Source organism: Aythya marila, assembly GCF_965140915.1.
Source record: "Aythya marila genome assembly, chromosome: 2".
In the NCBI taxonomy this organism is placed as follows: domain Eukaryota; kingdom Metazoa; phylum Chordata; class Aves; order Anseriformes; family Anatidae; genus Aythya; species Aythya marila.
Window position 1 is genome coordinate 787,614 of NC_139043.1, and position 24,356 is coordinate 811,969.

The window sequence follows — 24,356 nt, forward strand, 5'->3', positions numbered from 1 at the left end:
AGGTGCACACAGGGCCTGCATTTTGCCTTAATCCTAAGGTTAAATGCTCATTTTCTTGCCATTCTAAGCAAGCGGTGCAGAATTATTACAGGGCTGCTTGCATTTCAAGCTTTCTTCCAGGTCAGCAGAAGTATTCTGTACCTCCAGGAAATGTGTTGGGGCCCTCAGAGTCTCCAGCAGTTTGTGGCACACAGCCCCCAACCCCTCCAACACACTTCTTCTGCCCCTTCCCTTTGAGGAGCAGCTGAGGGAGCTGGGGTTGCTCAGCCTGGAAAAGAGGAGGTTCAGGGGTGACCTTATCGCTCTCTATAGGTTCCTTAAAGGAGGCTGTAGCGAGATGGGGTTGGTCTGTTCTCCCACGTACCTGGTGACAGGATGAGGGGGAACAGGCTAAAGTTGTACCAGGGGTGCTTTAGGTTGGCTATTAGGAAGAACTTCTTTACCGAGAGGGTTGTGAGGCATTGGGATGGGCTGCCCAGGGAAGTGGTGGAGTCACCATCCCTGGAGGTGTTTAAAAGACGTTTAGATGTAGAGCTCAGTTATATGGGTTAGTGGAGGACTGGTTACTGGTAGATCAGAGGATGGACTGGGTGATCCTGGAGGGCTCTTCCAGTCTAGATGGTTCTGGGATTCTGTGATTCCTCTTGTCATGCAAGGCATGGGGACAGCCAGGAGTCAGCACTGGATGCCTTCAGGACACGCTGGGATGGTTTTAGGATAGCAATGATACTGCTTATGCCACTGGAGGTCATTGGTACATTTACACACACGGATACCCATACAGTGCTACCTACAATGCAGCTATTACACTAACTCTGGTATTTCCTCCAGTAACAATTCAACCTCAGAGTTATTTAATTGCAGAGATGCACGGTCTGTGTTTAGCTCTGAAGCAGTTTCTGTCGCTGTGATCGCTTGAGGAAGAAGTCAGCCTGGCGTTCTGGGATTCCTCCCCCCTCCTAGCCTGCTTCCCGCAGCCTTTCTGGGTGGGAGAAGAACCTGGGGTGAGTCAGGCAGCCCCCCCGAGCACTCCCCCAGCCCCACGCTCAGGACTGGCCACAGAGCTTCCCCTGCCTGCTGCACTCGCCTGGCAAGCAGTGAGACCTCGCACCCTTGCACAGCTCATGGCCACCACCAAACACCAGCCTGGGGGGAGCTGCAGCTTGGGCCTGATCCTGAATGCACCTGGACCATTCTCCACCCTCCCAAACGGCTGTTTCAGCACTGCGGGTCACAGTGCACTGAGAGGCGCCTCTCCACACAGCAAGGCTCAGCATTTATGGGCATTTATTAGCATTTATTAGATGAGCATTTATTAGATGAGCTTCTGTAGACCCAGCGATCACATACAATTACTCGCATTGCCCAGCGAAGGCAGGGGCAGCACAGCCAGCGACACCAGCAGCATCCCACTGCAGAGGGACCAAGGCTGGCACCACAAACCCTCCCGAAGCCCAGAGAAGTTCCTAGAGCCCTGGCTGCCACAGGGAGGACAAGAGGCTTTGATCTCGGAAGCAGTGCTCCAGGCTGACCTGTGCTCTGAGGGGGCACATCTCACAGCCCTGATGTTCCCGTTGCTTTCAGCTTGCCGTGTCTTCAGACCAGGGAGGAGAGAGTCAGCGCAGTGGTGCTGCAGCAGGGCAGTGCAGCTCTCTGCCACCCAGACAAGGTCTCCGGCTTCCCAGCACAACGGGTGGTGACAGAGCAATGCAGAGACAGAGCAGCAGAGGAGAATTACACGTCGCCAGACACCCATTGCACTCTCGCAGCCCGTCAGGAGAGCAATGGCACGGGCCAGGGGAAAAGGTAGGTCAGTGACGGGACAGGAGGAAACATCAGGAGAGGAAGGAGAGAGTGATCTTCAGAGCGCGGCAGGAAAGGCACAAGAGAGGAAACATCGCCCGTCTGCCCAAACCCTTGTTGGCTAGAGTATAGTACAATACTTTTCAAAAGCTGTCCGTGTGTCTTTCTCCAGCATTTCACGTGTGTAACATGGAGCATCTTTGTTCTTCTTTACCATTGCATCAATCATTTTAATGAGTTCTGCAACCTGCTGTTTCTTTGCCTGTCCTGTTGCTATGTTGCTGAAAGCAATGCACCTATTTCCACATTTGTCTGCCATCCCCGTGAGGTGTTCGTTTGATTTCACAAAACCGCGGATATCATCTGGACTCCCAAGATCTTCTGCTCGGGTGAATAACAGGATCGTGTACTTCTGTGCTTCAGTATGGAAAATCTTTGTCACCCACTCAGCCACTTCCACCTCTTCTTTACTGATGTGGGCCAGTTGCATCACCAGGATGATAGCATGCACCCCTCCATAGAAGTGACGAAGAGCATTTCCAATCAGTTCAGCTGTTTCCTTATTGGCTCTCTGGGTGTCAAAAAGGCCAGGAGTGTCGATAACGGCAATTTCTCTTCCACGGAATGAGGCAGTGTCTGAACTGTAGCTCTTGGTCACTGAATCTGCTGACAACACAGATTCAAATGCTTCCTTCCCAAGGATGGTGTTCCCTGTCGCACTCTTCCCACTTCCAGTTTTGCCCACGAGCAGGATGTTCAGCTTGGGTCCTGGGGGAACAACCAGAGACACGTGTCTGAACCCCACAGCCCTGTGGTGCCGGGACATCCCCTGCATGCCATGCTCCCAGGGGTGAGAAGGAAAGGGTTTTTACTGCAAAAACACAGAAATTAGCATTAGCGGCCCCAGCAGCGGTCCCCAGGGACCATCAGGAGCAACACGAGGGACCCCAGGGGAGTCTGGATCAGGCTGCCTCAGAGGGCCAGCACCCAGACCTCTTCCAAAGGCAGAAAGAGAAAGCAGAAGTGCATGCCGCAGCTCCCCAGCAGCCCAGGAATGCACAGAGTGCTCAAACGGCCGGGCTGAAGAACTCCGTTTACAAGAAGTCACGTGCTGAGCAAAAAACACCCACTGGATTCTGTGGTGGATCACCCCAGGCCCTCGGCCTGCCCTGCACGGCCCCAGCAGGGCCAGAGCTGGCTCAGGCACACAGATAGCGAGGTTTTGGGGCAGGACTTTGCACCCTGCGCTGTGCCTCAGGCTGTAACCAACGGCTGCTGCCCCATCTGCCCTGAGCCTGGCACAGCACAGCCTAAGGAGTGGGAAGAGGAGAGGCAGCCTCGGGAAATCCTTGAGCCCGTGGCCTCCCCAGAGGGCCCGTGCACTGCGTGCACAAGCATACGTGAGGCTGCACGAGGACGCAAACCCAGCCTCACCCTCAGAAGCACTGCGCCCGGCTGACTGAATGAGGAGGCTGCTAAAGGAGAAGGCTGTTTGCACCAGGGGAGTTTTAGATTGGATGTTAGGAAGAACTTCTTTACTGAAAGGGTTGTTAGACATTGGAACGGGCTGCCCAGGGAAGTGGTGGAGTCACCATCCCTGGAAGTCTTTAAAAGACGTTTAGATGTAGAGCTTAGGGATATGGTTTAGTGGGGACCGTTAGTGTTAGGTCAGAGGTTGGACTCGATGATCTTGAGGTCTCTTCCAACCTAGAAATTCTGTGAAATTCTGCTGTGGGGAGACCCCGCAGCGGCCCTCAGTGCCTGCAGGGGCTGCAGGAGGGCTGGGAGGGACTCTTGGGCAGGGTGTGTAGGGATAGGACATGGGGTGATGGCTCTAAGGTAGAAGAGGGTGGGTTTGGGTTAGATCTGAGGCAGAAATTCTTTACTATGAGGGTGATGAGGCCTGGCGCAGCCTGCCCCCTGGAGCTGTGGGTGCCCCATCCCTGGCAGTGCCCAAGGCCAGGCTGGATGGGGCTGGGGGCAGCCACTCTGTGGCTCTGTGACCATGGGACTCTAAGCTGCTGCGTGCAGTGGGTAAGGCGCTCACCTTCCATCTTAGCATCTGCCATTTTGAGCCCACTCCGAGGGAAAGCCTGAAAGAAGAATAAGGGATTTTGAGCGAGGTTTGCCAAAGTCTCCCGTGCTCCCCCCACGGCAGTAACAAGGCCGATGATGGTCACCAGGCCTTCGGGTCGCTAACACACTTGGCGTGTGCGTGCTGCCTGCTGTGTGTGCATGCAGGAAGTGGTTGTATAGCCGAGGGTAAACACACACACGCACCCACAAGATGGCTGCGCACCCCGTGAGGCAGGGAGCAGCGTTTGGCAGCCCCGCACTCCGTGCCAGGGGCAGGGCACGTTTCTGCCAGCCCCGCACAGCCCAGGAGCAGGGGCCGCAGGGGCAGGAGAACGTGGCTGGGCCTCGCTGCACCATGGTGGCAGATGGGGACAGCCCGGGCAAGGGCTGCTCCTCCTCAGCTGCTTGTGGCCACCTTGGAAGGGGTCCCGAAACCTTGGGGAACGAGGAGCTGGCAGGGGAACTCAGCTCGGTCACTGGCAACCCTTGCAGTGCTTTGGGAAACCTGCCGAGCTCGCAGAGGACGTGCATGGCCTCCAGCTGGAGCAGGAGCCTGCCCCCAGAATCACCGTCAGTTCAGTGACCTCGTCCGGCACCTGAACCTCCAGCCCTGAGCCTGAGCGGTGTGCGGGGTCTGTCCCAGCCCCGAGCGGTGTGCGGGGTCCGTCCCAGCCACTGATCGTGCCATGGGTGCTAGCTGTCACCTCTCCTGCCCCTGTTTCAGCTCTGGACTCTGCCTCAAGTGATTTCAGCAAGATAAACTGCTCCAAAACTAAGCACAGACTATACACTACTCAAAGTAAACTAAAATCACGTCACTAAATAATTCAGTCATTACTGGAGGAATTACCCCATCCACAGCAAAGCCACACCAATTCTCGGCTGTCTTTCCTCTGCCTCCCTGCCAGCTAGCTCAGGCTTAGCAGTTCCTAAAGTACCCCCAAATGCCGAGACCCTTCAGAGCCACCCCGTGCACAGACCGCTCACTTCGCATGGCTCCAGCAGCGGCTGCTGTGCTTGCCTCTTACCTCCTCAGGTCACAGTGCTCGGGCCAGGTGCAATACAGTTCACGTCTTGCCCCTGACAGTGTCCTCAGCTCTCTGCTTTCTGTTCCTTGCCAGCAGAGAACGATGCTTTATCACCTAACCACACGTGGCAGCCCCAGCCCAGGCAGACGATCCACCCAGACCCATGGGTACCCGTGCCCTTCATTTGAGCTGAGAGATGCTCGTGCCCTGCCGAGCCCTGGGTCACACCAACCAGCCTCCGTTTGAGCCTCCGGGGCTCGGCATCACGGTAAGAAACAGATGTGCAATGAAACAACTAGAACCCGTGTTAGCTGGGAAATCCCACAACAGAACCGGCATGAAGATCAAACCACAGCTAAAACAAAAAGCTCAGACAGGTACTACATTTTAACACCCCAAAGAAGACTGTTCTGTCCACAAAACAAGCAAAAAATTAAGAATGGCTTCAGTAATCAGAAGGTATGTGAAAGGTTCATATGGCACGCTTAGGGGGAAATATATTTAAAAGCTTGATTGTAACTTAAATGAATCAATTTCTTCCTAGAAACTTTAAGGCATGTTGGAGAACTTTTTCACCCTTTTGATATTCCTATGGTGCAAACACCCTTGTGAAGTCAACGCTCCTGTGAGGACCCAGCGAGTGCTACCAGAACAGACACTCCTGAAGACAAGGAGTTTGTTAAATCACCCTTACAGAAATGCAATCAGGATTTCCATTCTCCAGGGACTTTCTGTTCTCACTTGGAAACAAATACTGGCTGAACTTTACTTAAGGAAGTAATAACCCCCTCCCTGAAAGCAGGCATTATAACCTTTTTTTCTTTTTTCTCCCTGGAATGACAGTAGCAGCATTTCAGACAACTCACCAGAGACACCTGTGCGCTTTTGTCCCAAGTCTGAACTTTGCAGCTTCTGACAGTGACAGGTCTTCTTCTGTAGGTGCAGTGGCTGAAGTGTGGCAGCTGCCTCTGAAGTTCGGCAGCATTTAGTGGGAGCAGGAGTAGGAGGGGATTTCAGTGACATGCAAACCAGCTCTGTTGAACAAATGACCGTGTACGAGCCGGTTAGGAGCTAGATCATGTGCAAAGTCATTGGTCGCCAAGAACAGAAACAGAAAGTTTCTGAACTGAGCAAGTAAGGCAAAAAAAGCTCCTCCTGATGAAGGGCGTTTTAGTTTGAGTACTTCTTGCCACTGCTCCTTTCTCACAAACAAACCGTCCGCGCTGTCTTCCTCCCCCAGACAAGAGCAGGGCTCATCAGGCTCAGGAGGCTTTTCCTGGAGCCAGTCTGGGTTTTATAAATGAAGGCTTAACTCTGAATTTAGTAACGTAAAAGAATATTTATAAAAGGCAAGTAAACAGCACTGGGTGCGTGGGGAGTCTATGCTCTACCAACACGCACACACGAACATCAAACATTCTAAATACATGTATACAGAACATTGCTTTACATAATAACCCGAGTATGCCTATACATACATACAATCAGGATAGGTAACCAAGTAAACGATCCTTTAAGTTCAATAACTTAACAGTCTCCATTTTCCGTTCCTTTTGAACAATGTCTTGCTTTAAGTTGTCTCCTTTTCAAGGCAATAGGCCTGGGTCAAAAGGCACGTCCAGGTCAACAGGGGGCATAACAGCAAAGGCCTTCGATGGCTGTAGCAGCAGAGGGGCCCATGGTAATGGCGTAGCAGTCGGATCAGTAAAGGAGCCTGCAGCTCCCTCACAGAAACCACACATTTCTGACTGTGGTCCCACACGGCTCTTTAAGGCCTCAGAGACTGCTCGCCAGGTGCTGAGCAATCCCACTGCAACCTTGTAGTTTTTATTTGCAGAGTCCCACACCTTGACCTCAGTCTGGTCCCATATTTCAGGCTCATAACCTGTCCGATTTTTAATAAGGAGAATAAGCTGTAAGATTACCAGGACAGTCTTTGCTCCTAAGCAAAGACAGATTCCCCATAATGTGCAACTGCTGACCAGCAAGAGGCAGTTGTGTCCACAGGTCCGCTTCTCTCAGCTTGAGCTTCTCTCAGCTCGAGCTTCTCTCCAGCTCCAGTGCTGCCTATTTCCAGCGACTTTCTGTATGAGCTTCTCTGAGCGGTTTGCTGAGTCTGGCCGAACCTATCTTCATGAGGCAATCAATGTGCCTGCTCCCGTCCTGGTCTCCATTCTGCCAGTCTGTTCCTCTTCACTTCTTTTTCCTGCTTCTTTATTGATGTAACTTCATGTTGCCTTCTATTTTTTTTTATCTTGAGGGCAGGCTCCCCTCTTATACCCTTCTTCCCACAGCAGTTCTTTTCCAAACAACTTTTCATTGGTCAGACAACTTTGAATGTAACAACAACAGCAAACACCCAGAAACTTCCATGCCTTAACGGCTGGAGAACAAGAGAACCAGCTGGAGAACAAGAAACCCCAGACTGCATGGAGTCTCCTGAACCACCCTTCTTTGTTCCCTCTAAACTCTTTTATATTCCTGATGGCCTCGGCGTTAAGAGTCTAATGTTATCTTAGTCACAGGGTTTTCCAACCCCCATGGCCACATTCCAAAATCTCCCCCTTCTTTATTAATATCAACCATTTTCTCGATATGAATTACCACTCCATATATAACACCAGTGTCCACACATGAGCCACAGAATGCACCTGGCAGCATGGCAGTTCTGGCCAGATGAATCACAGAGTGAATCCTACAACGGTTTGGGTTGGAAGGGACCTCAAAAATTAGGTTTCAGTGTTTAATTTTGAACCAGTTTCTCTTGGTGCAATCGCTCCAGGGAGCGCCCAGAGATGGAGCAGGGGCAGGAGATGAGGCAGCTGCCACCCGCATTACAGTCAGGGGCTGGGACGGACCCTGCTCACCACTCAGGGCTATCCTATCCCTACACCCTCCCACCCAAGAGTGCCTCCCCAGCCCTCCTGCACCCCCTGCACCCCCTGAAGGCTGCTGTGAGGTCTCCCCTAGGCCTTCTCCTCTCCAGGCTGAGTGTTATAAGTTTACCAGATGGTATTCAGGCACTGTGTGATGGGTATACATATACTCTTCAGTGTGGTATAGAATCCTTGGTATAATGACCACCTGTACACAAAAATCATGAGATGTGTTAAACAATTTTAAAGATAGGTAAGGAGTGACTCCCAACAATGAACATACCCACCTAGTGTTATTTGCAGGAATTAACCATTTGTGTGTTTGGTACATTTTTTTTTCAGTGGCATGGCACAGATCATTTTTATCTCTTGGAACTGTGCCAATACATCTACCTTTTCCCGTAACTTGGGTCAAAGTTATCCCGATTTTCTGACCCCAACTGCACTTGGAAGAATTTGAATATGGGGGCTTAACACTTACACATAGCCAGCACCCTTCAGTTATCTCCTTGGGTACAACCCCTTTCTTTTTTCACAATGCTTGGAAGCCGTGCGGGAAAGGATAACTCTGTCAACTTATTAGAAAACACTGTAGTAGGTTGGGCAGTCCCAGGTATCTTTACAGTCTGGACAACCAAACCTTCCCCTATTAACTCTTTATTAGGCCCGACTACCTTGGAAGTCTCGGGTTTTTCCTTCTTTAATAGTATGAGTCCTCCCCTATCTGTTCCGTGTTCGTAAAATCTGACATGTTTCCTAGTACCCAGCTAGTATCGTCCAAGTTTGTTATATTTATATATAGAACCTTGCATATTTCTTTATTTCCGTGGAAGGTTCCTGTATACCCTATACCATGCCCTCGCCACCTGTAACAAGGATCCAATTGTCAGTTACAACCTTACAGCCCATATCCCACTTGTAAGAATTTATCCCAACCAGCCCCGAGTGTCCAGTCTGTAGCAATGGTTTCACACCCCCGGTATGCACAATAATACACGTTCAGGCATTTACAGTACCCCTTTCCCGGGTTAGAACTTGGGCAGAAATAAAATCCCATATATTCCCAGCATCGGGGCCTCGAGATCAGCTGACATAGTGTAGAAGTAAAGCTTGGCCCCCCCTGATGTTATCTGGGTTGCAATAACCTGTTGATCTTCGAATCGACTTAAAGTCCATTTAAAAGGTTGGTGGGGGTGGTGTTGAGTCGCTATGCAGGATGAAATCACTGCGAGAACCCCCAAATACTGATAGGAATGGCTGAGGCCCATTTCTTTCCCCACTTATTCACTCCTCTGCCTCACTCGTCAGTTGGGTTGCAGCCAACTACGAGGTTTTAGTTCTTCTCGGCAGCAGCAGTGTTCTTCAGGGGAGAGCCTCTACCTTAACCCACGGTACCTATCGAGTTCGTCGCAATGTGAGCTCCAGGTCTTTGTTTCCTGGAGCGATCTCCCACTTCTTGTCACAGATGGGTCCTTTAACACGGCTGGCATGTGTCCATCCTTTCTCCGCAGTCCGGACGACTGTTTCTGTAGTAAGCAAAACAACATAGGGGCCTTCCCCATCGTGGTGTTAAAAAAAAAGTCTCTTTCCAAGTCTTAATTAGAATTGAGGGTGATCAAGTGGCAATTCCAAGTCATAGGGCATACCATATAGCATTTCAAAAGGAGAAATTCCTACATCAGTTCTGGGCTGCGTCTATATGTTTAACAGTGCAAGGGGTAAGCATTTTACCCAAGAAGCCTTAGTTTCCAGCATAAGTTTTGTTAGTTGTTTCTTAATTTCACCATTCATTCGCTCTACCTTTCCAGAAGAGGAGGGGTGCCAGGGGCTGTGAAAATCCCACTCAATCTCTAAGGTCTGCTTTAATCCTTGCAGTAAAGCTTTACACCCATTCAGTCACGTGGTCAATTAGGACAAACAAGTAACTCAGTAAAGTCTACCTGTATACTTTGGAAAGGTCAAAGCCCTGGCTCCCGTCCCCCTCTAGATAGGTTACAGATGACCTTTTTATTTACCCTTTGACATATAGTACATCCTCTGCATGTGTGCTTCCCTAAAGTATATATTTCTACACAGACATGCTTTCTTAGAACAACATCACACATTGCTTGCACCTCCCAATGACTCTTCTGATGTAAAACAGTTAATATTTGCCTCATTATCACTTTATTCAGCATTTCTCTCCCATCAGGGAGTATCGATTTTCCTTAAAATGATCCACATATTTGTAACATTAATACCTCCTTGGGAGGTTGTAATTGCTCCAAAATCTTTTTTAGAATTTACCCAAATAGATAGGTGGCCCTGTAAACCCCTGAGGTAAAATTGTCCACCTATATTGTTGCTTCCGCCCCCATTTCAGGGTCTTTCCAGTCAGAGGTGAATATACATGTGTGTTTGCTCTCAGGGCCAGAGAGCACTCCATTCATAACACTGTTATTCGAGTCTAACAATTTACTATTTGAATGCCCAATTTAATCATCAAATCCCTTCCCAACAAGTTAGTATCCGCCTTGGATACATACAATAATTGCCCAGTGATCATTTTATCCCCTGGTCTCAGCTTGGTATTCCCCAAAAGTGGCACTGTTATCCCAGTCCCTTCTACCCCCATCACATTTAGGGTTTCATTAGTTAATTTAATCCCTGATACTTTACAAGTCAGTAATGACTTAGCTGCCCCAGTGTACTGGGTTTGATGGCAAGGTTCGGGGGGGGGGGGGGGGGGTGAGAGGTGTGGGGGTGGGAAACTGCAGTGAGAAAACTGCCCCCGTGAGAAAAACCCAGAAACCTCCCCGTGGCAGATAAGGGACAATTTCATCTGGCCCCAAAGGGGCCCACTGCTGCCCAGAGCCAAGCCATGAGCAATACAGTCCGTGCCTCTGTGAGAGCACATCCACGAAAACAAACAAAGAAACAAACAAAAACCTGCTGCTCAACAGCAGTTGGGAGAGCGGGAAACCCCCCGCAGACACCAAAGTCAGTGCAGAAGGAGGGGGAGGAGGCGCTCCAGGTGCTGAAGCCGAAACCCCCTGCGGCCGCTGGAGAGGCCCCTGGTGGAGCAGGCTGTTCCCCCACCGTCCCCCTCCCCGATGCTTGGGAAAATGACCAAACACCACAGCAAATATGCAAATATACCAAAACTTCTAGACTGTTACTTAGATAACGCCTACATCACCTTTCCCTGCTCATTCAATTTCAAACAGCTCTGTTAAATACTACATGCCACACCTTTAACACCTTCAGCAACCCTTTTAACACTTCCTTTATCTTTCTCCAGCCCGTACTTTTCTAATACCAGCACCAAAGGCTCAGTCAGAGTCCAACTTAATTCCATACCTTTTCCCTCCAAGATACTGAAACAACATATCAATCAATATACCATATTTCATCCCATTTTTCTTCTTTCCACAAAAACAACATTGACTGTAATATGGTGTTTTAATTAATAGTTCCGTTTAGGGGCCACTCTGCTCCATCCTCTAGTTTATAAAGTGGCCACCATTGATTACAATATTTGATAAGAGTTCTTTACTTTCTGTACCCTCTCACCCCACTATATCCCTCCAATGTGTTAGTATACATCCTAGGGGGCTTTTCCTCGGGATTTCCTTGCTTTGAACTTTTCCTATTGTAATCTACAGTGGTTAATATTCAACTGTTTTCCTAGAAGCTCTTTACTAGTCAATCCCAATCCCTCCAAAATCCACAATATATAGATACACAAGTAAAATCAGACCACTGTAAATTAACTGCCTGTTGACAATTACACTGAGGACATTTAAACCTGATGAGCCGATAATATGCCTGGGCAAACTTCGTTCCCTTAGACATACACCTCAATGGCAGTTCTTATATTTACATATTTACATATTTACATATTAACATATGTATAAAAGAATACTTTAACAAAAATGCCCGGGCTTTTATATATACAATATACAATGTACAGTTATTATTCCAGTTAGAATTATTCCTCAGCAGCTGCAAACATTATGCCAGTTGCCCTTAAAGCTCGCTTACCCTCCTCCTGTCCTTTTCTTAAAATCTCAGGCATCCCCGGAGTTAATGGGGATGGCCACATATTCCGTTCCTGGCTGGGGTCCCCCCATTGCTATTTCTCGTAAGGGATATAATCCCTCCCTTAAAGCAGATTTCTGATTTCTTGCCCTGCTTCTGGTTACCGGCCCCTGTGTTTCATGATCCGATTCCAATTCTCCTGGGTTAGCTAATTCGTGGAGTCCATTAAGGACGGAAGCCGTTGATGCAGGCGGTGGAATATAGGGCGGGGGCAGTGTCAGGATTTCCAAGTCCTTTCTCTTTTTATCCTGCCCTCCTTTTTCTTTTAGAGGATATAGATGCATCCTCGTATCTGAATTTATCCAGAGGTGCGCATACTCACTTTCTTCCAGACTAAAGGGTTCCTTTGAGTTTACATAAATATTTAGGCCTGACAAACCCAATCTTCAAAAGACCCAAATAGAGGCCAGTAAAGGTGGTCTCCTTGAATCTGTTTACCACCCCAAACTTCAACACAATAATGTATCATTTTTACTTTATTCCTTCCCCGCCTAAAAGGGGAATCCTGCCAATTTTTAATCATTAATCCCGGGGTAACCTAACATCAGACGTTACCCCACCCATGGGACCAGAAGGCTTACTCTTCTGTCCCATCTTCCGGAACACCTTCACACACACACACATGAATCACTTCCCCCTTTTCGTGGCCCAGTCCCTCGCGGGATGTGGGAACCGCACTACCGAGGGGTCCACACTCGCTTCGTCCACAATTGGACGTCTCGTTTGTTGTGTTCCAGGATACCCAACCCCAACCAAACGGATCACCGGCCTATACTTACCCACCCCGTGGGTCTTCGTTCGGGCTTCGTGCACAAAGGTTGCCTGGGCTTTACCGGTTTTATTTGCTTGTGTCTAATTTTGGGTTTGTCGGTGAAGGATTTGAATGAAAGTAGTCTTAGCGAAGGCCGCTGAAATCAGCGGGGCGCCCCCTCCAAAGGTCTTTCAATCAGATTGCCTTCATCTGAGTCACGGCACCAAATTGTTACAAGTTAGACCACACAATTTACTGGTCTATTGAAATTATTTTATTAATCAAGTAAGCAGACACAAGCAAAACAGCGCTGGGCGGCTGGGGAGTCTCCGCTCCACCACGGCACGCAACTTCCCCTTTCCAGTGTCGCTGTTTTATAGCATTGAAGTTCCGGCTTGTTGAGTCCTGTCGAGACCTGTCAACTTGTCGAGACCTGTCGAGACCTGTCCTGAGACTGCGCAGTCTGTTGTTGGGGGTTGTTATTCTTCCTCCGGTGATCATGCGTTGTGCTTATGTTCAGGTGGGGGCAAAACAGGATGTCTTGTGGTGGGTGGGTGGTATCTTACAAAATCTTTGTTTTAACAAGGATGTTCACCCAACCCCCCTTCCCCATTTGTCCCCATGTTACAATGCCGTGAGTTGTGAAACCTTATCTCCTCAGTAGATTCTTTAAATTCTCAAGGACAATGAACAAACCCCTACTAATTTATCACACTGAGCAACCCCAAGCCCCTCGGCCTCTCCTCACAGCAGAGCTGCTCCAGCATCCGAGCATCCCCATAGCCTCCTCTGGACTCGCCCCAGCAGCTCCACATCCCGATGCTGGGGGCCCCACAGCGAAGGCAGTGCCCGGGGGGGTCTCACAAGAGCGGGGCACAGGGGGACAATCCCCTCCCTCACCCTGCTGGTTGTGCTGCTGCTGCTGCAGCCCAGGGCACGGCTGGTTTCTGGCACACCAGCACCCCAGGTCCTTCTCCTCAGGGCTACTCACCAGCAGGTCATCCCCCAGCCTGTACTGATACTTCGGGTTGTTTCTTCCCAGGTGCAGGACTCGAAGTATCTCGAAGGCTGCCCAGGGAGCTTGTGGAGTCTCCTTCTCTGGAGACATTCAAGGCCCATCTGGACGCCCACCTGGGCAACCTGCTCTAAGGAACCTGCTTTGGCAGGGGGGTTGGACCCGATGATCTCTTGAGGTCCCTTCTAACCTCTACAGTTCTGTGATTCTGTGATTCTGTGAAGTGCGTGTGGTTCCGGACACCACAGTATGAAACGGACATGAAACTATTACGGAGTGTCCATAGGAGAGCTACAAAGATGTCAGGGGTGTAGAGGGCAAGGCATATGAGGTGCGGCTGAAGTTGCTTTGTTTGTTTAGCCCAAAGCAAACACTGTTGTCCTCTTGGAGAAGAGGAGATGAGGGGAGACCTCATCATGGCCTGCAGCTTCCTCACAAGGGGAGCAGTGGGGCAGGCGCTGAGCTCTGCTCTCTGGGGACAGCGCCAGGACCAGAGGGAACAGCATGGAGCTGGGACAGGGGAGGGTCAGGCTGGAGGTTAGGGAAAGGGTCTGCACCCAGAGGTGGTCGGGCACTGGGACAGGCTGCCCAGGGACGTGGTGTCCAAACCGCATTTGGACACCGCTGTCAGACATGGCAAGAAAGGGCTTTGGTCCCTTCCAACCCCGCATATTCAATGGTTCTATGATTCTATGATACTGCATCTCCCGGATTGATAATGAAGGTGTTAATCAGGACTGGGTGAGGAGGCGCAGGATGGGGGCTGCGACCATGCAGGGGACACCAGGTGCCTCCACGGTGCGGGTCCCATCCCTGAGCCACGGCCCTTGCTGTGGGATTGCACGGGACTCCCACCCTCGCACCCCTCTGTGCCTGCAGGAGGGGACCCTGCTCTGCCAGCGCTCAGGAAGCATTTCCAAGTGCTCCTCTTCCTCATCGTAGCACACGAGCCTCAACGCTGGTTGAACTGGGAGCAGGAGGAAGGCAGGGACATTCAGCCTGGTGAGGATGGGGTGGGCAGGGATGGCAAGAAAGAGCTTTGTAATCAGCAAAACCGGCCTGAAGAGGGGCTGCCCAAAGCCTGTGCAGGCGCGCAGAGGTGTGGTGTGTGCGCAGCTCCAGCCCTTTTCAGGAAATCAGCCCTAGTGCTGCTGCAGGGCAGAGGAAGCGGAGAGCTGAGCTCAGGTTACCTTTGCTTCCCCTTTCTCTGAGTTTCACTCTCTGCACTGCCCGGAGCTCAGCACATTTACTGGAAAAGCCTGTCTGGGGGACCTGCAGCCCCGGGCTCGCAGCCCCAGAGTGTTTGCAGGCGGGGCGGGCGCTCCGTGGCTCAGAGGCATCCACAGAGTGAGCAGCAAACCCCCTGCTCGCACAGCCACCTGCGGAAGGGCCCTGTGTCCTTCAGCCCGTGTCCTTCCCCTCCTCTCTGCAGCCTGCACACTCCAGAGCTCTGCCAAACTGGCCTTTCCTGTAAATGCGCTGAGCTCCCACCGCCCTATTCCAGGGAGAGGGACTAAAAGCACCGCGCTGAGCAAATTCCATGGTGCTGCTGCTGCCCCAAGCATGAGCAGCGTGGAGCAGCCCCACGCCCCGAGACTGGATGGAGTTGCTAAGCCACTGCCCATCACAGTTGAGAAGTCATGGCAGTCCGGTGAACTTCCCACTAACTGGAAGAGGAGAAAGAAAACCCGCATTTCTAAAGTGGAAATAAGGAAGACCTGGTTAACCACAGGCCAGTCAGTCTCACCTCTATGCCTGCCAAGATCATGGAGCAGATCTGGCATATCATGCCTGACAAATCTGGTGGCCTCCCATGACAGGGTTGCAGCACTGATGACTGGGGAAGAGCAACTGACATCATGTACCTGGACTTGTGCTAAGCATTTGACACTGTGCCCCCACACTGGAGGGAAGGGATGCCATCCCGAGGGATCTGGACAGGCTTGAGAAGTGGGCCTGTACGGGCCTCATGAGGTTCAACGAGGCCAAGTGCAAGGTCCTTAATCTGGGCTGAGGAAATTCCAAGCGCAAATACAGGTTGGGTGGGGAGTGGATTGAGAGCAGCCCTGAGGAGAAGGACCTGGGGTTGTGGTGGACAAGGGGGAATGGTCTTAAAATAAAAGAAAATAGTTTGAGGCTACACATTAAGAAGAAACGCTTCACTGTCAGTGTAGTGAGGCAATGGCACAGGCTGCCAAGAGAAGCTGTGGATGCCCCATCCCTGGAGGTTTTCAAGGCCAGGCTGGATGGGCCTTGGCCAACCTCATCTGGGGGGAGGCAGCCTTGTCTGTTTCAGGGGGGTTGGAGTTGGATGATCTTTAAGGTCCCTCCCAACCCCAACCATTCTATGACTTTATGATCCTTCACTCGGTGTGCAATAAGCCAATTCGCACGCACTCAGGAGAGATATTGCTTTTATTCAGGCCTCAGAGCTCGGTGCAGTTTCCACAGATCAAGCACAGCCAATGTCGACTTCCTGGCTTCATGGAGACATTAAATTCATGACTATTCAGCGATCTAATACAAATTCATTCTAATCTACCTGAGTTTTGTGCTCATGTGGCATCATTCTTAATGGCTCCTTTCAGGCTTTCCTGCGCATGCCTTCCTTTCTGTGGGGGTCCTTGGTGGTGTTCCCCGATGAAGCACCCTAACCCCTTTGATCCATCGATGGCCACATGTCACCGAAGCACAACCTCAGGCTACTTGCTCTTGGCAACTTTCCTTCGGGTCTCCCAGAAGGAGCATTCTGTCCCTGAGCAAAGGGAGCCTGGGTTAAAAGGTAAACATATTTTTTGTCCTGTACTACATATATGATAACTGATTAAAGGGAAGCTCAATAAAAATAGACAATTCCTCTTCGTTTCCAAGGGAGAGTTGGTTCCATTACACTGGGACTTGTGGTACCGTCTGTGTGTCTGAACGCCTGGTGGGGTGCCCAGAGTCTGGACACAAGAGTATGGGCACTGCTGGAGGCACAAGGACGCCCGCTGAGACATCAGGAAAGTCTTTTTTTGCTGTGCGGGTGTCTGAGCGCTGGCACAGGCTGCCCAGAGTGGTGCTGGGGTCTCCATCCCTGGAGATGTCCAACACCCAGTGGACACGGTCCTGGGCAGCCAGCGCTGGGGACCCTGCCTGGGCAGGGACAGAACACGCGGGGTGCAGAGGGGCCTCCAGCCCCAGGCGTTCAGTGGCTCTGTGGTGCTGGGATTCATCACAGCCGTACGATAAGGCTACCCAGGGTAATCACAATAATGATGAGGACAATCAGCCCACAAGCCAGGAGAGCTGTCCTTCAGCTCCCTCTTCACTCTTCATCCCACTCTTCGGGTTGTTGAAGCCGCAGTACCTGTTCCTGCATATCTCAATCAGGTCGCAGAGAGCTTTGTTGTGAGTACAGGACACGTAGTCGTGCAGAGATCTCTCCCCCAGCTCTTCCATGCGGGTGAATATGATGATCGTGTGCCTCAAAACATCAGCTCCAAAGATGTCCTGCAGTATCTCTGCGGCCTCCACGTCCTCCTGGGTGAATCGGCCCAGCTGGGTCACCAGCAGCAGCGCATGGGGGCCCGGGGAGGACAGCCTGATGCAGCGGATAATTTCTTGGCACACCTCACTGCTGTCACCTCCAGGGTTGAAAATGTCGGCCGTGTCAACGACCGTGAAGTCCTCACCGTCCCAGTGCCCCCGTGCATGACGTTGTTGTGGTGCCAGAAGCCCCTGGCCACCCCCAAGCCAACCTTGGGAGCTCGTCCTGCATGCAGGGTGTGCTGCAGGGCACCAGGAGCAGCATTCTCCAGGGCTGCTGTGTGCTCGGGGCTGCTGCACGCCTGGGGCCATGTGGGTACCGAACCCCAGGGCTGCAAAGGTGGGACGCTGGGGGACATCATCCTGTAAGAGCCCAGGGCCATGGTCGGGGGAAGCGGGGCAGCTCCATGCTGCTCATGCTTGGGGCAGCAGCAGCGCCGTGGAATTGTCTCAGGGCGTTGCCCTTAGTCCCGCTTCCTGCAATAGGGCAGTGGGAACTCAGCACATTTACGGGAAAAGCCTGTTTGCTGGACCCTCGGTGTTTGCAGTTGGGGCTGGGTGTGCCCCGCAGAGCATGCAGCAAACCGCCCCCCACAGCTCCGTGCCTCCCACCAGTGTTTCTGGGCTGTCCTTGCAGAGCCCCGCCCCGTGAACCTTGTGCCCGGCCCTGCTGCACTCAGCTCCCGCCCCCGCAGCCCCAAACTAAAAGCTGGGGCCGGGCACAGGCACCTCCTGCCCAGGGACACTGCTGCACCCGGAGCCGTGGGTAGGTTGCAGGGGCTTGGTGCTCACCGGGTTTGCTCCCCAGTGCGCTGCGCGGCTCCAGAGTCACAGCTCAGCAGCGCAGAAACCGTGCAGCAGGTCCCTGGGGGGCTGCTTCTGAACGCAGGGATCGGGAGCAGCCGGCGTTGCTCTCCTACAGGCGAATGGTGCATGGCTAAGCCTGCTGCTGGCTGGGCTGGCGCTGCAGGCTCGGCCTTCTCAAGGGCTTTGTCACAGCCTGCCAGCGCCCTTATCCCCCAAGCCCGGCGGGAAAGCCTTCACCCTGCACGTGTGTTTGCTCTCTGTCCCCCTGCAGCCTGTGACCCAGCTCTGGCATCACCCTTCCTGCACTGACACTGCGGCAGAGCACGATGGCCAGCGGCTCCTGGGAGGATCACGGTAAGGGTGCAAGGGCCGGGCACTGCCCTGCCCCAGAGCCCCCTCGCAGGGGGGATCGGTGTCCTCGTGCCACCGCAGGCACCGCAGGGACCGGGCTCTCCTGGCAGTCTCCCTGCTGGTGGGGGCTTTTGGGGACAGAGCAGGCATGTGCCAAGCAGTGCCGTGCACGTGGAGAGGGGACAGGCATCCCTGGGATGGTGCGGGTATCCCTGGGGTGTCACGGGTATCTCTGGGGTGGCACAGGCAGCCCTGGGGTGGCACAGGCAGCTCTGTGCCCCTGTGCCGGGCTGTTTCCATGCATGACCCACCCCAGGCAGTGCTTTACACACTGCTGCTCTCTCACTGAGCCTTTCCCCTCACTGATGCCAGCAGGCCAGGGGACCCAGGAGCACATGGAGCTGCGCCTGGTACTCGTCGGGAAGACCGGTGCAGGGAAAAGCGCAACGGGGAACACCATCCTGGGGTGGGAGGCCTTCGAGTCGCGCCTGGCGCCACAGGCGATAACACAGACGTGTGCCCAGGAGAGCCGGCTCTGGCGGGGCCATAAGGTGGTGGTCACCGACACCCCCAACATGTTTGACTCACCGGAGCACAGCGCCCGGTCCTGCTACGAGCTTGCCCGCTGCCTGCTGCTGTCGGCGCCGGGGCCGCACGTGCTGGTGCTGGTGACCCAGCTGGGCCGCTTCACGCAGGAGGATGAGGAAACCACCCAGCAAGTGTGGCGGGTGCTGGGGCGCGAGGCTGCGAGGCACACCATCGTCCTCTTCACCCGCAAGGAGGACCTGGGGGGCGGCTCACTGCAGCACTACGTGGCACACCCCAGCAACGCCGCCCTGCGGGAGCTGCTGCAAGTCTGCGGGGGACGGTACTGTGCCTTCAGCAACCGGGCAGCCAGAGCCGAGCGCGAAGCCCAGGTCGAGGAGCTGATGGTGCTGGTGCAGCAGGTGCTGGAGGAGAACCAGAGCACCCCTTACACGAGCAAGCTCTACTCCCAGGCCACGCGGCTCCTCAGCCGCAGCGACGTGGATTTCGAAGAGAAGTGCGAGTGCCTCGCGAAGCAAGTGGAGCAGCAGCTGCAGGGCCAACAAGGATACGGCATCCTGGGGTTGATCAGACAGTGTGTGCAGGGGCTGAGGTGCATGCGATACATGCGGTGTCTGTGCTGCTGCTGCTGCTTCATTGTGGCAGCAAACCCGCGCATTGTGCGCTTTCTGCAGCAGGCGTTCTTCGGTGGTTGGAGGGCAGTTGTCCGGCAGTACAACCGCTTCTTGCGCTAGAAGCAAGAGTAGAACTAGAATACACTGTGCTGTACTACTTCTCTCAAGTAATTGCATTGTGTTGCTTAACAACATGGCAAGCAGCCGATTCCCCCTCTAACAGCACCGCAGTCCCCATATGGGCTGTGCCTCTCGGCACAAAACTGCAGCACAAAGCTTGCGGCTGCTGAGCGGTTTCTGCTTTGTCTCCAGCTCGATGCCAGGGATGTGCCCAGGGCATTGCAGGGACGGCTGCGGACCTGGGGACACGCAGGGCCAGAGCCAGGCGGTGGCTCCCAGGAAATGCCCTCGTCCCCTGCATCGAGCCGTGGGGCAGTCCTGGGTGCTGCCAGGAGAGTGCAGAGCATCCGGGCAGAGGGGAGCAGCACCCAGCAGAGGGGACCCATCCCTGAGCAGCTCTGGTGGCAGCAGGTTGAGGACAGAAGTGGTCACATTCCCCTCAGTGCCCTGCGCTGAGATCACCTCATGTCCCCGCAGGCTGGCATGGGATTTGGGGAGCCACCTTGGCCTGGCACGGGGGTGGAGGGGTGAAGGACAAGGGGCACAGGGTGATGGGCCAGTAGGGACACCGAGGGACCCTGGCAGGGACACCAAGGGACCCAGCCCTTCTTCCTGCTGCCCCTCAGGTGCTGCTGCTGTTTCTCAGGGGATCGAAGCCACATGCGCAGGTTCTCGGGGATCCACGTCACTGAGGTAGGACCCAGGGCAAAGAGCATCCTAGGGACAGGTGGGACAGGTCGGTCACACGTACGTGACAGCAGAAATAGCCCTGGTGGCAGCAGTTCTGAGCATCTGAAACCACCAGGAGCTTTGACAGAGAAGTGCCGTGACACAGGATGAGATGCCGTCCCACTGCAGGTGCCCTGACCCCAGGCTCACGTGCTGTGGAGCTGCACACAGGCACAGGCTCCATTTCTCATGCGCACCTCCCTGCCTTCAGGAACACGGGCTGCTCTGCGCTTCTCTGCAGTTTCATGCTTTGCTGTGATCACTGACCCGTGGCGGGGAGCCCCCGGGGGGGTGGGAGCAGGGGTCAGAGCTCTCACTGCCAGCTCTGCAGGTGCCTGCGGAGCCAGGGAGCACCATGAGTGTGGGGAGAAAGAAGTACAAGGTACTGGCAGGGAAATTTGCCACTTGCAACCTTTGCAACACTTAAGAGGCGTGCAGGGTCCGTCCCAGCCCCTGACCGCAGTGCAGGCTGCAGCTGCCTCGTCTCCTGCCCCTTCTTCTGTCAGGGCTCTGCCTCCAGTCCCACCAGCAGCAGGAACTGCTTGAAAACTAAGCACAGATCATAGCGGGAGTTAAATAACTCTGAGGCCGGACTGTTTCTGGAGGAAGTACAGGAGGTAGCGTTAGAGCTGTCTGAACCTCCAGGGCTGCACAGAATCGAAACCAAGCTGGGGGCTGGTGCGGGAGGAGCCGGTGCTGCCCTTGTGGCATGAGCACAGTCTCCAGGCTGACACCGGCCGTCACCGCTGTCACTTCCTGGTGGCTGTGAGCGTCCCGCGGGGACAAGGCGAACGCCAGCGCAGGACGTGCAGGAAGGTACGGGCGGGAGGCCAGGGGCTGCGAGGCTCCGTGCCGGCGGGGAGGGCTCCGAGGGTGCCTGGGGACCTGGCACAGGGCAGCGGGGCAGGGAAGTGGCTCTTCCCCTTGTCCCCTCCTCTCTCTTTCCCTTCTCCCCACTCCTCCCTCCCCTTGCTCGGCATGGGCACAGCCCCAGCCCAGGGGAGTCCCTGGGAACCGTGCTCAGCCCCACGCGGGTCCGCGGCTGCAGGAGTGTCACTGCCCTGAGGGTCCCTGCCACCACACTGCCCCCCCCATGATCCTGCGCACACTGAGTCTGCCTTGCTGCTCTGTTTCCCCACAGCACCTCGCAGTTCTGGCTTTTATTTTGCTTTTTACTATTTTCTGCTGCTTTCCAACCCCATTTGTCCCGGTGCCACTGCAGCCTGACCCAGCTGCAGCCCCCGACCCCTTCCCAAAGCTGGGGCAAACAGAGCCCCTCAGCCTCCAGCATCTGGGTGCCTGCTGACGGAGCCCTGGGTGTCTGCTTTTGTCTCCGCAGCCAGGCCGTATCCATCCATCGTGTCCACGTGCTGCCCGGGGTCGGCGGGGGCTAGGAGATGAGGCTGATCCTGGCCGGAAAAGCTGGGGAGGGGAAAAGCGCCACGGGGAACACCCTCCTCGGGAAGCGTGTCTTTGAGTCCAAGCTGTCCACCCAGCCAGTGACCGTGAGCTGTGCGAGAGCACAGGGGCACTGGGACGGCAAGGACTTCACGGTGGTTGACACGGCCGACATTTTCAACCCCGAAGGTGCAAGCAGTGAGGTGCACCAAGAAATTATCCAGTGCATCAGGCTGTCCTCCCCGGGCCCCCACGCGCTGCTGCTGGTGATCCAGCTGGGCCGATTCACCCAGGAGAAGGTGAAGGCCGCAGAGAGACTGCAGGACATCTTTGGAGCTGATGTTCTGGGGCACACGATTGTCATATTCACCCGCGCGGAAGAGCTGGGGGAGATATCTCTGCACGACTATGTGTCCTGTACTGACAACAAAGCTCTCCGTGAGCTGATCAAGAGGTGTGGGAACAGGTACTGCGGCTTCAACAACCGGGCAACTGGAGCCGAACGGGACCAGCAGGTCGCAGAGCTGATGGGGATGGTCCGCTGCATGGTGCAGGCGAATGGGAACAGGTACTACAGCAATGAGATGTACCTGGAGCCCAATTTAACAGAAGAGCAGGTGGAGTATCACATGTGGAGGTACAGTTTAGGCAGGATGAAGAGGGAGTGGTTCAGCTGAAGGACAGCTCTCCTGGCTTGTGGGCTGATAGTCCTCATCATTATTGTGATTACCCTGGGTTTCGTTATTGCACGGCTGCGATGAATCCCAGTGTAATACACAATAAATGTTTGTTCGTTGTCTTGTATTATAAAAACAAGGAGTTCTGTTTGAGGAGCGGGAGTTGCGAAAACTGCCTGCTGAAGTAAGGAGCTGTATAATGCTTGGCTAGACACTATGAAAATTCTTTTGCTTAATGTAACAAAAAAGAGAACCCCCTCCCCTTCTCTCCTTCTGCATCTCAGTTGCCTCTTTTGTTCAAAGACCCTGCTGCAAAGCTCATGGAACCATCTCCTGGTAAGTTGCTAACCTAGTGTATCAACATCCTGCCTTCCCGTCTCACGCTGGGCCAACATGACCAAATAAAAAAAGAAGTTGAACCACAACGCCGAGGAAGACTATGGCCTTCATCTTCACGACCACCAGAGGGACAGAGACGACCCCCTAACAACAGTGCGCGCAGTCGCAGAATATACCAGGATGTGCTGCGTAATCCCGGAATTACCAAGATATAAAAAGGGACCCTGGCGGGGGTGAGGCACGCGCCGTTGGCGGAGCCGAGACTCCCCGGCCGCCCAGCGCTGTTTTGCTTGCTGTTGCTTACTCAATAAATTCCTTTCTATTATTAACGCAATGCTCTCTGAAAATTAGTTAAGGGGGCAATTTATAACACCCAGCACCACAGAGCCACTGAATGCCTGGGGCTGGAGGCACCTCTGGACACCACTCCAGCTGCCCAGGACCGTGTCACCGTGACTGGGTGTTGGACATCTCCAGGGATGGAGACCCCAGCACCACTCTGGGCAGCCTGTGCCAGCGCTCAGACACCCGCACAGCAAAAAAAGACTTTCCTGATGTCTCAGCGGGCATCCTTGTGCCTCCAGCAGTGCCCATACTCTTGTGTCCAGACTCTGGGCACCCCACCAGGCGTTCACACATGGAGACGGGACCCCAAGTCCCAATGTAATGGAACCAACTCTCCCTTGAAAGCGAAGAGGAATTGTCTATTTTTATTGAGCTTCCCTTTAATCAGTTATCATATATGTAGTACAGGACAAGAAATATGTTTAACTTGTAACCTAGGCTCCCTTTGTTCAGGGACAGAATGCTCCTTCTGGGAGAAACCAAGGAAAATTACCAAGAGCAAGTAGCCTGAGGTTGTGCTTCGGTGACATGTGGCCATTGATGGATAAAAGGGGTTAGGGTGCTTCATCGGGGAACACCACCAAGGACCCCCACAGAAAGGAAGGCATGCGCAGGAGGGCCTGAAGAGCAGCCATTAAGAATGATGCCACATGAGCACAAAACTCAGGTAGATTAGAATGAATTTGTATTGGATCGCTAGAATAGTCATGAATTTAATGTCTCCATGGAGCCAGGAAGTCAACATCAGCTGTGCTTGATCTGTGGAAACTGCACCGAGCTCTGAGGCCTGAATAAAAGCAATCTCTCTCCTGAGTGCGTGTGAATTGGCTTATTGCACACCGGGTGAAGGATCATAGAGTCATAGAATGGTTGGGGTTGGGAGGGACTTTAAAGATCATCCAACTCCAACCCCCCTGAAACAGACAAGGCTGCCTCTCACCGGATTAGGTTGGCCAAGCCCCATTCAGCCCGGCCTTGAACACCTCCAGGGATGGGGCATCCACAGCTTCTCTGGGCAGCCTGTGCCATTGCCTCACTACACTGACAGTGAAGCGTTTCACAGAATCACAGAATCCCAGAATTTCTAGGTTGGAAGAGACCTCAAGATCACCGAGTCCAACCTCTGACCTAACACTAACAGTCCTCCACTAAACCATATCCCTAAGCTCTATATCTAAACGTCTTTCAAAGACTTCCAGGGATGGTGACTCCACCACTTCCCTGGGCATCCTGTTCCAGTGCCTCACAACCCTTTCAGTAAAGAAGTTCTTCC

At 53.3% G+C, this 24,356-nt stretch overlaps 4 protein-coding genes across 7 annotated transcripts in view; 3 read left to right on the plus strand and 1 right to left on the minus strand.

The window, feature by feature from the left end:
• Positions 1-24,356, plus strand: part of LOC309874343 (GTPase IMAP family member 7-like) — a 115,205-nt gene that overhangs the window by 77,261 nt on the left and 13,588 nt on the right. The gene's annotated exons all lie outside the window — the stretch shown is intronic.
• LOC309875191 (GTPase IMAP family member 7-like) lies at positions 1,277-3,744 on the minus strand (the record flags this gene model as incomplete). The annotated part of the gene is given in 3 exon segments (XM_082754337.1): positions 1,277-2,575; positions 2,577-2,674; positions 3,690-3,744. Coding segments are annotated over 3 exon segments (804 nt in total). The 3' UTR covers positions 1,277-1,924.
• Positions 17,822-20,363, plus strand: LOC309874340 (GTPase IMAP family member 1-like). Of its 3 annotated transcripts, none has more exons than XM_082752407.1 (4): positions 17,822-17,923; positions 18,236-18,318; positions 18,688-19,435; positions 20,073-20,363. In XM_082752407.1, exons 2-4 carry the CDS (start codon positions 18,291-18,293, stop codon positions 20,290-20,292), a joined length of 996 nt encoding a protein of 331 aa, XP_082608533.1. In that variant the 5' UTR covers positions 17,822-17,923; positions 18,236-18,290; the 3' UTR covers positions 20,293-20,363. The 3 variants fall into 3 exon arrangements, with proteins under 3 accessions (XP_082608533.1, XP_082608534.1, XP_082608535.1); XM_082752408.1 differs by having other exon boundaries at positions 18,691-19,435; XM_082752409.1 differs by having other exon boundaries at positions 18,688-20,176.
• LOC309874353 (GTPase IMAP family member 1-like) lies at positions 21,668-23,100 on the plus strand. Its single transcript, XM_082752427.1, has one exon. It carries the CDS (start codon positions 21,722-21,724, stop codon positions 22,397-22,399), a length of 678 nt encoding a protein of 225 aa, XP_082608553.1. The 5' UTR covers positions 21,668-21,721; the 3' UTR covers positions 22,400-23,100.

Bases quoted from the DNA above. Each gene is read 5' to 3' on its own strand.
- LOC309874340 (XM_082752407.1), top strand. From the start codon at position 18,291: ATGGCCAGCGGCTCCTGGGAGGATCACG. The intron at 18,319-18,687 runs GTAAGGGTGCAA...CACTGATGCCAG, and splicing joins CGGCTCCTGGGAGGATCACG to CAGGCCAGGGGACCCAGGAG. The intron at 19,436-20,072 runs GTGTGTGCAGGG...ATGTCCCCGCAG, and splicing joins ATCCTGGGGTTGATCAGACA to GCTGGCATGGGATTTGGGGA.
- LOC309874353 (XM_082752427.1), top strand. From the start codon at position 21,722: ATGAGGCTGATCCTGGCCGGAAAAGCTGGGGAGGGGAAAAGCGCCACG.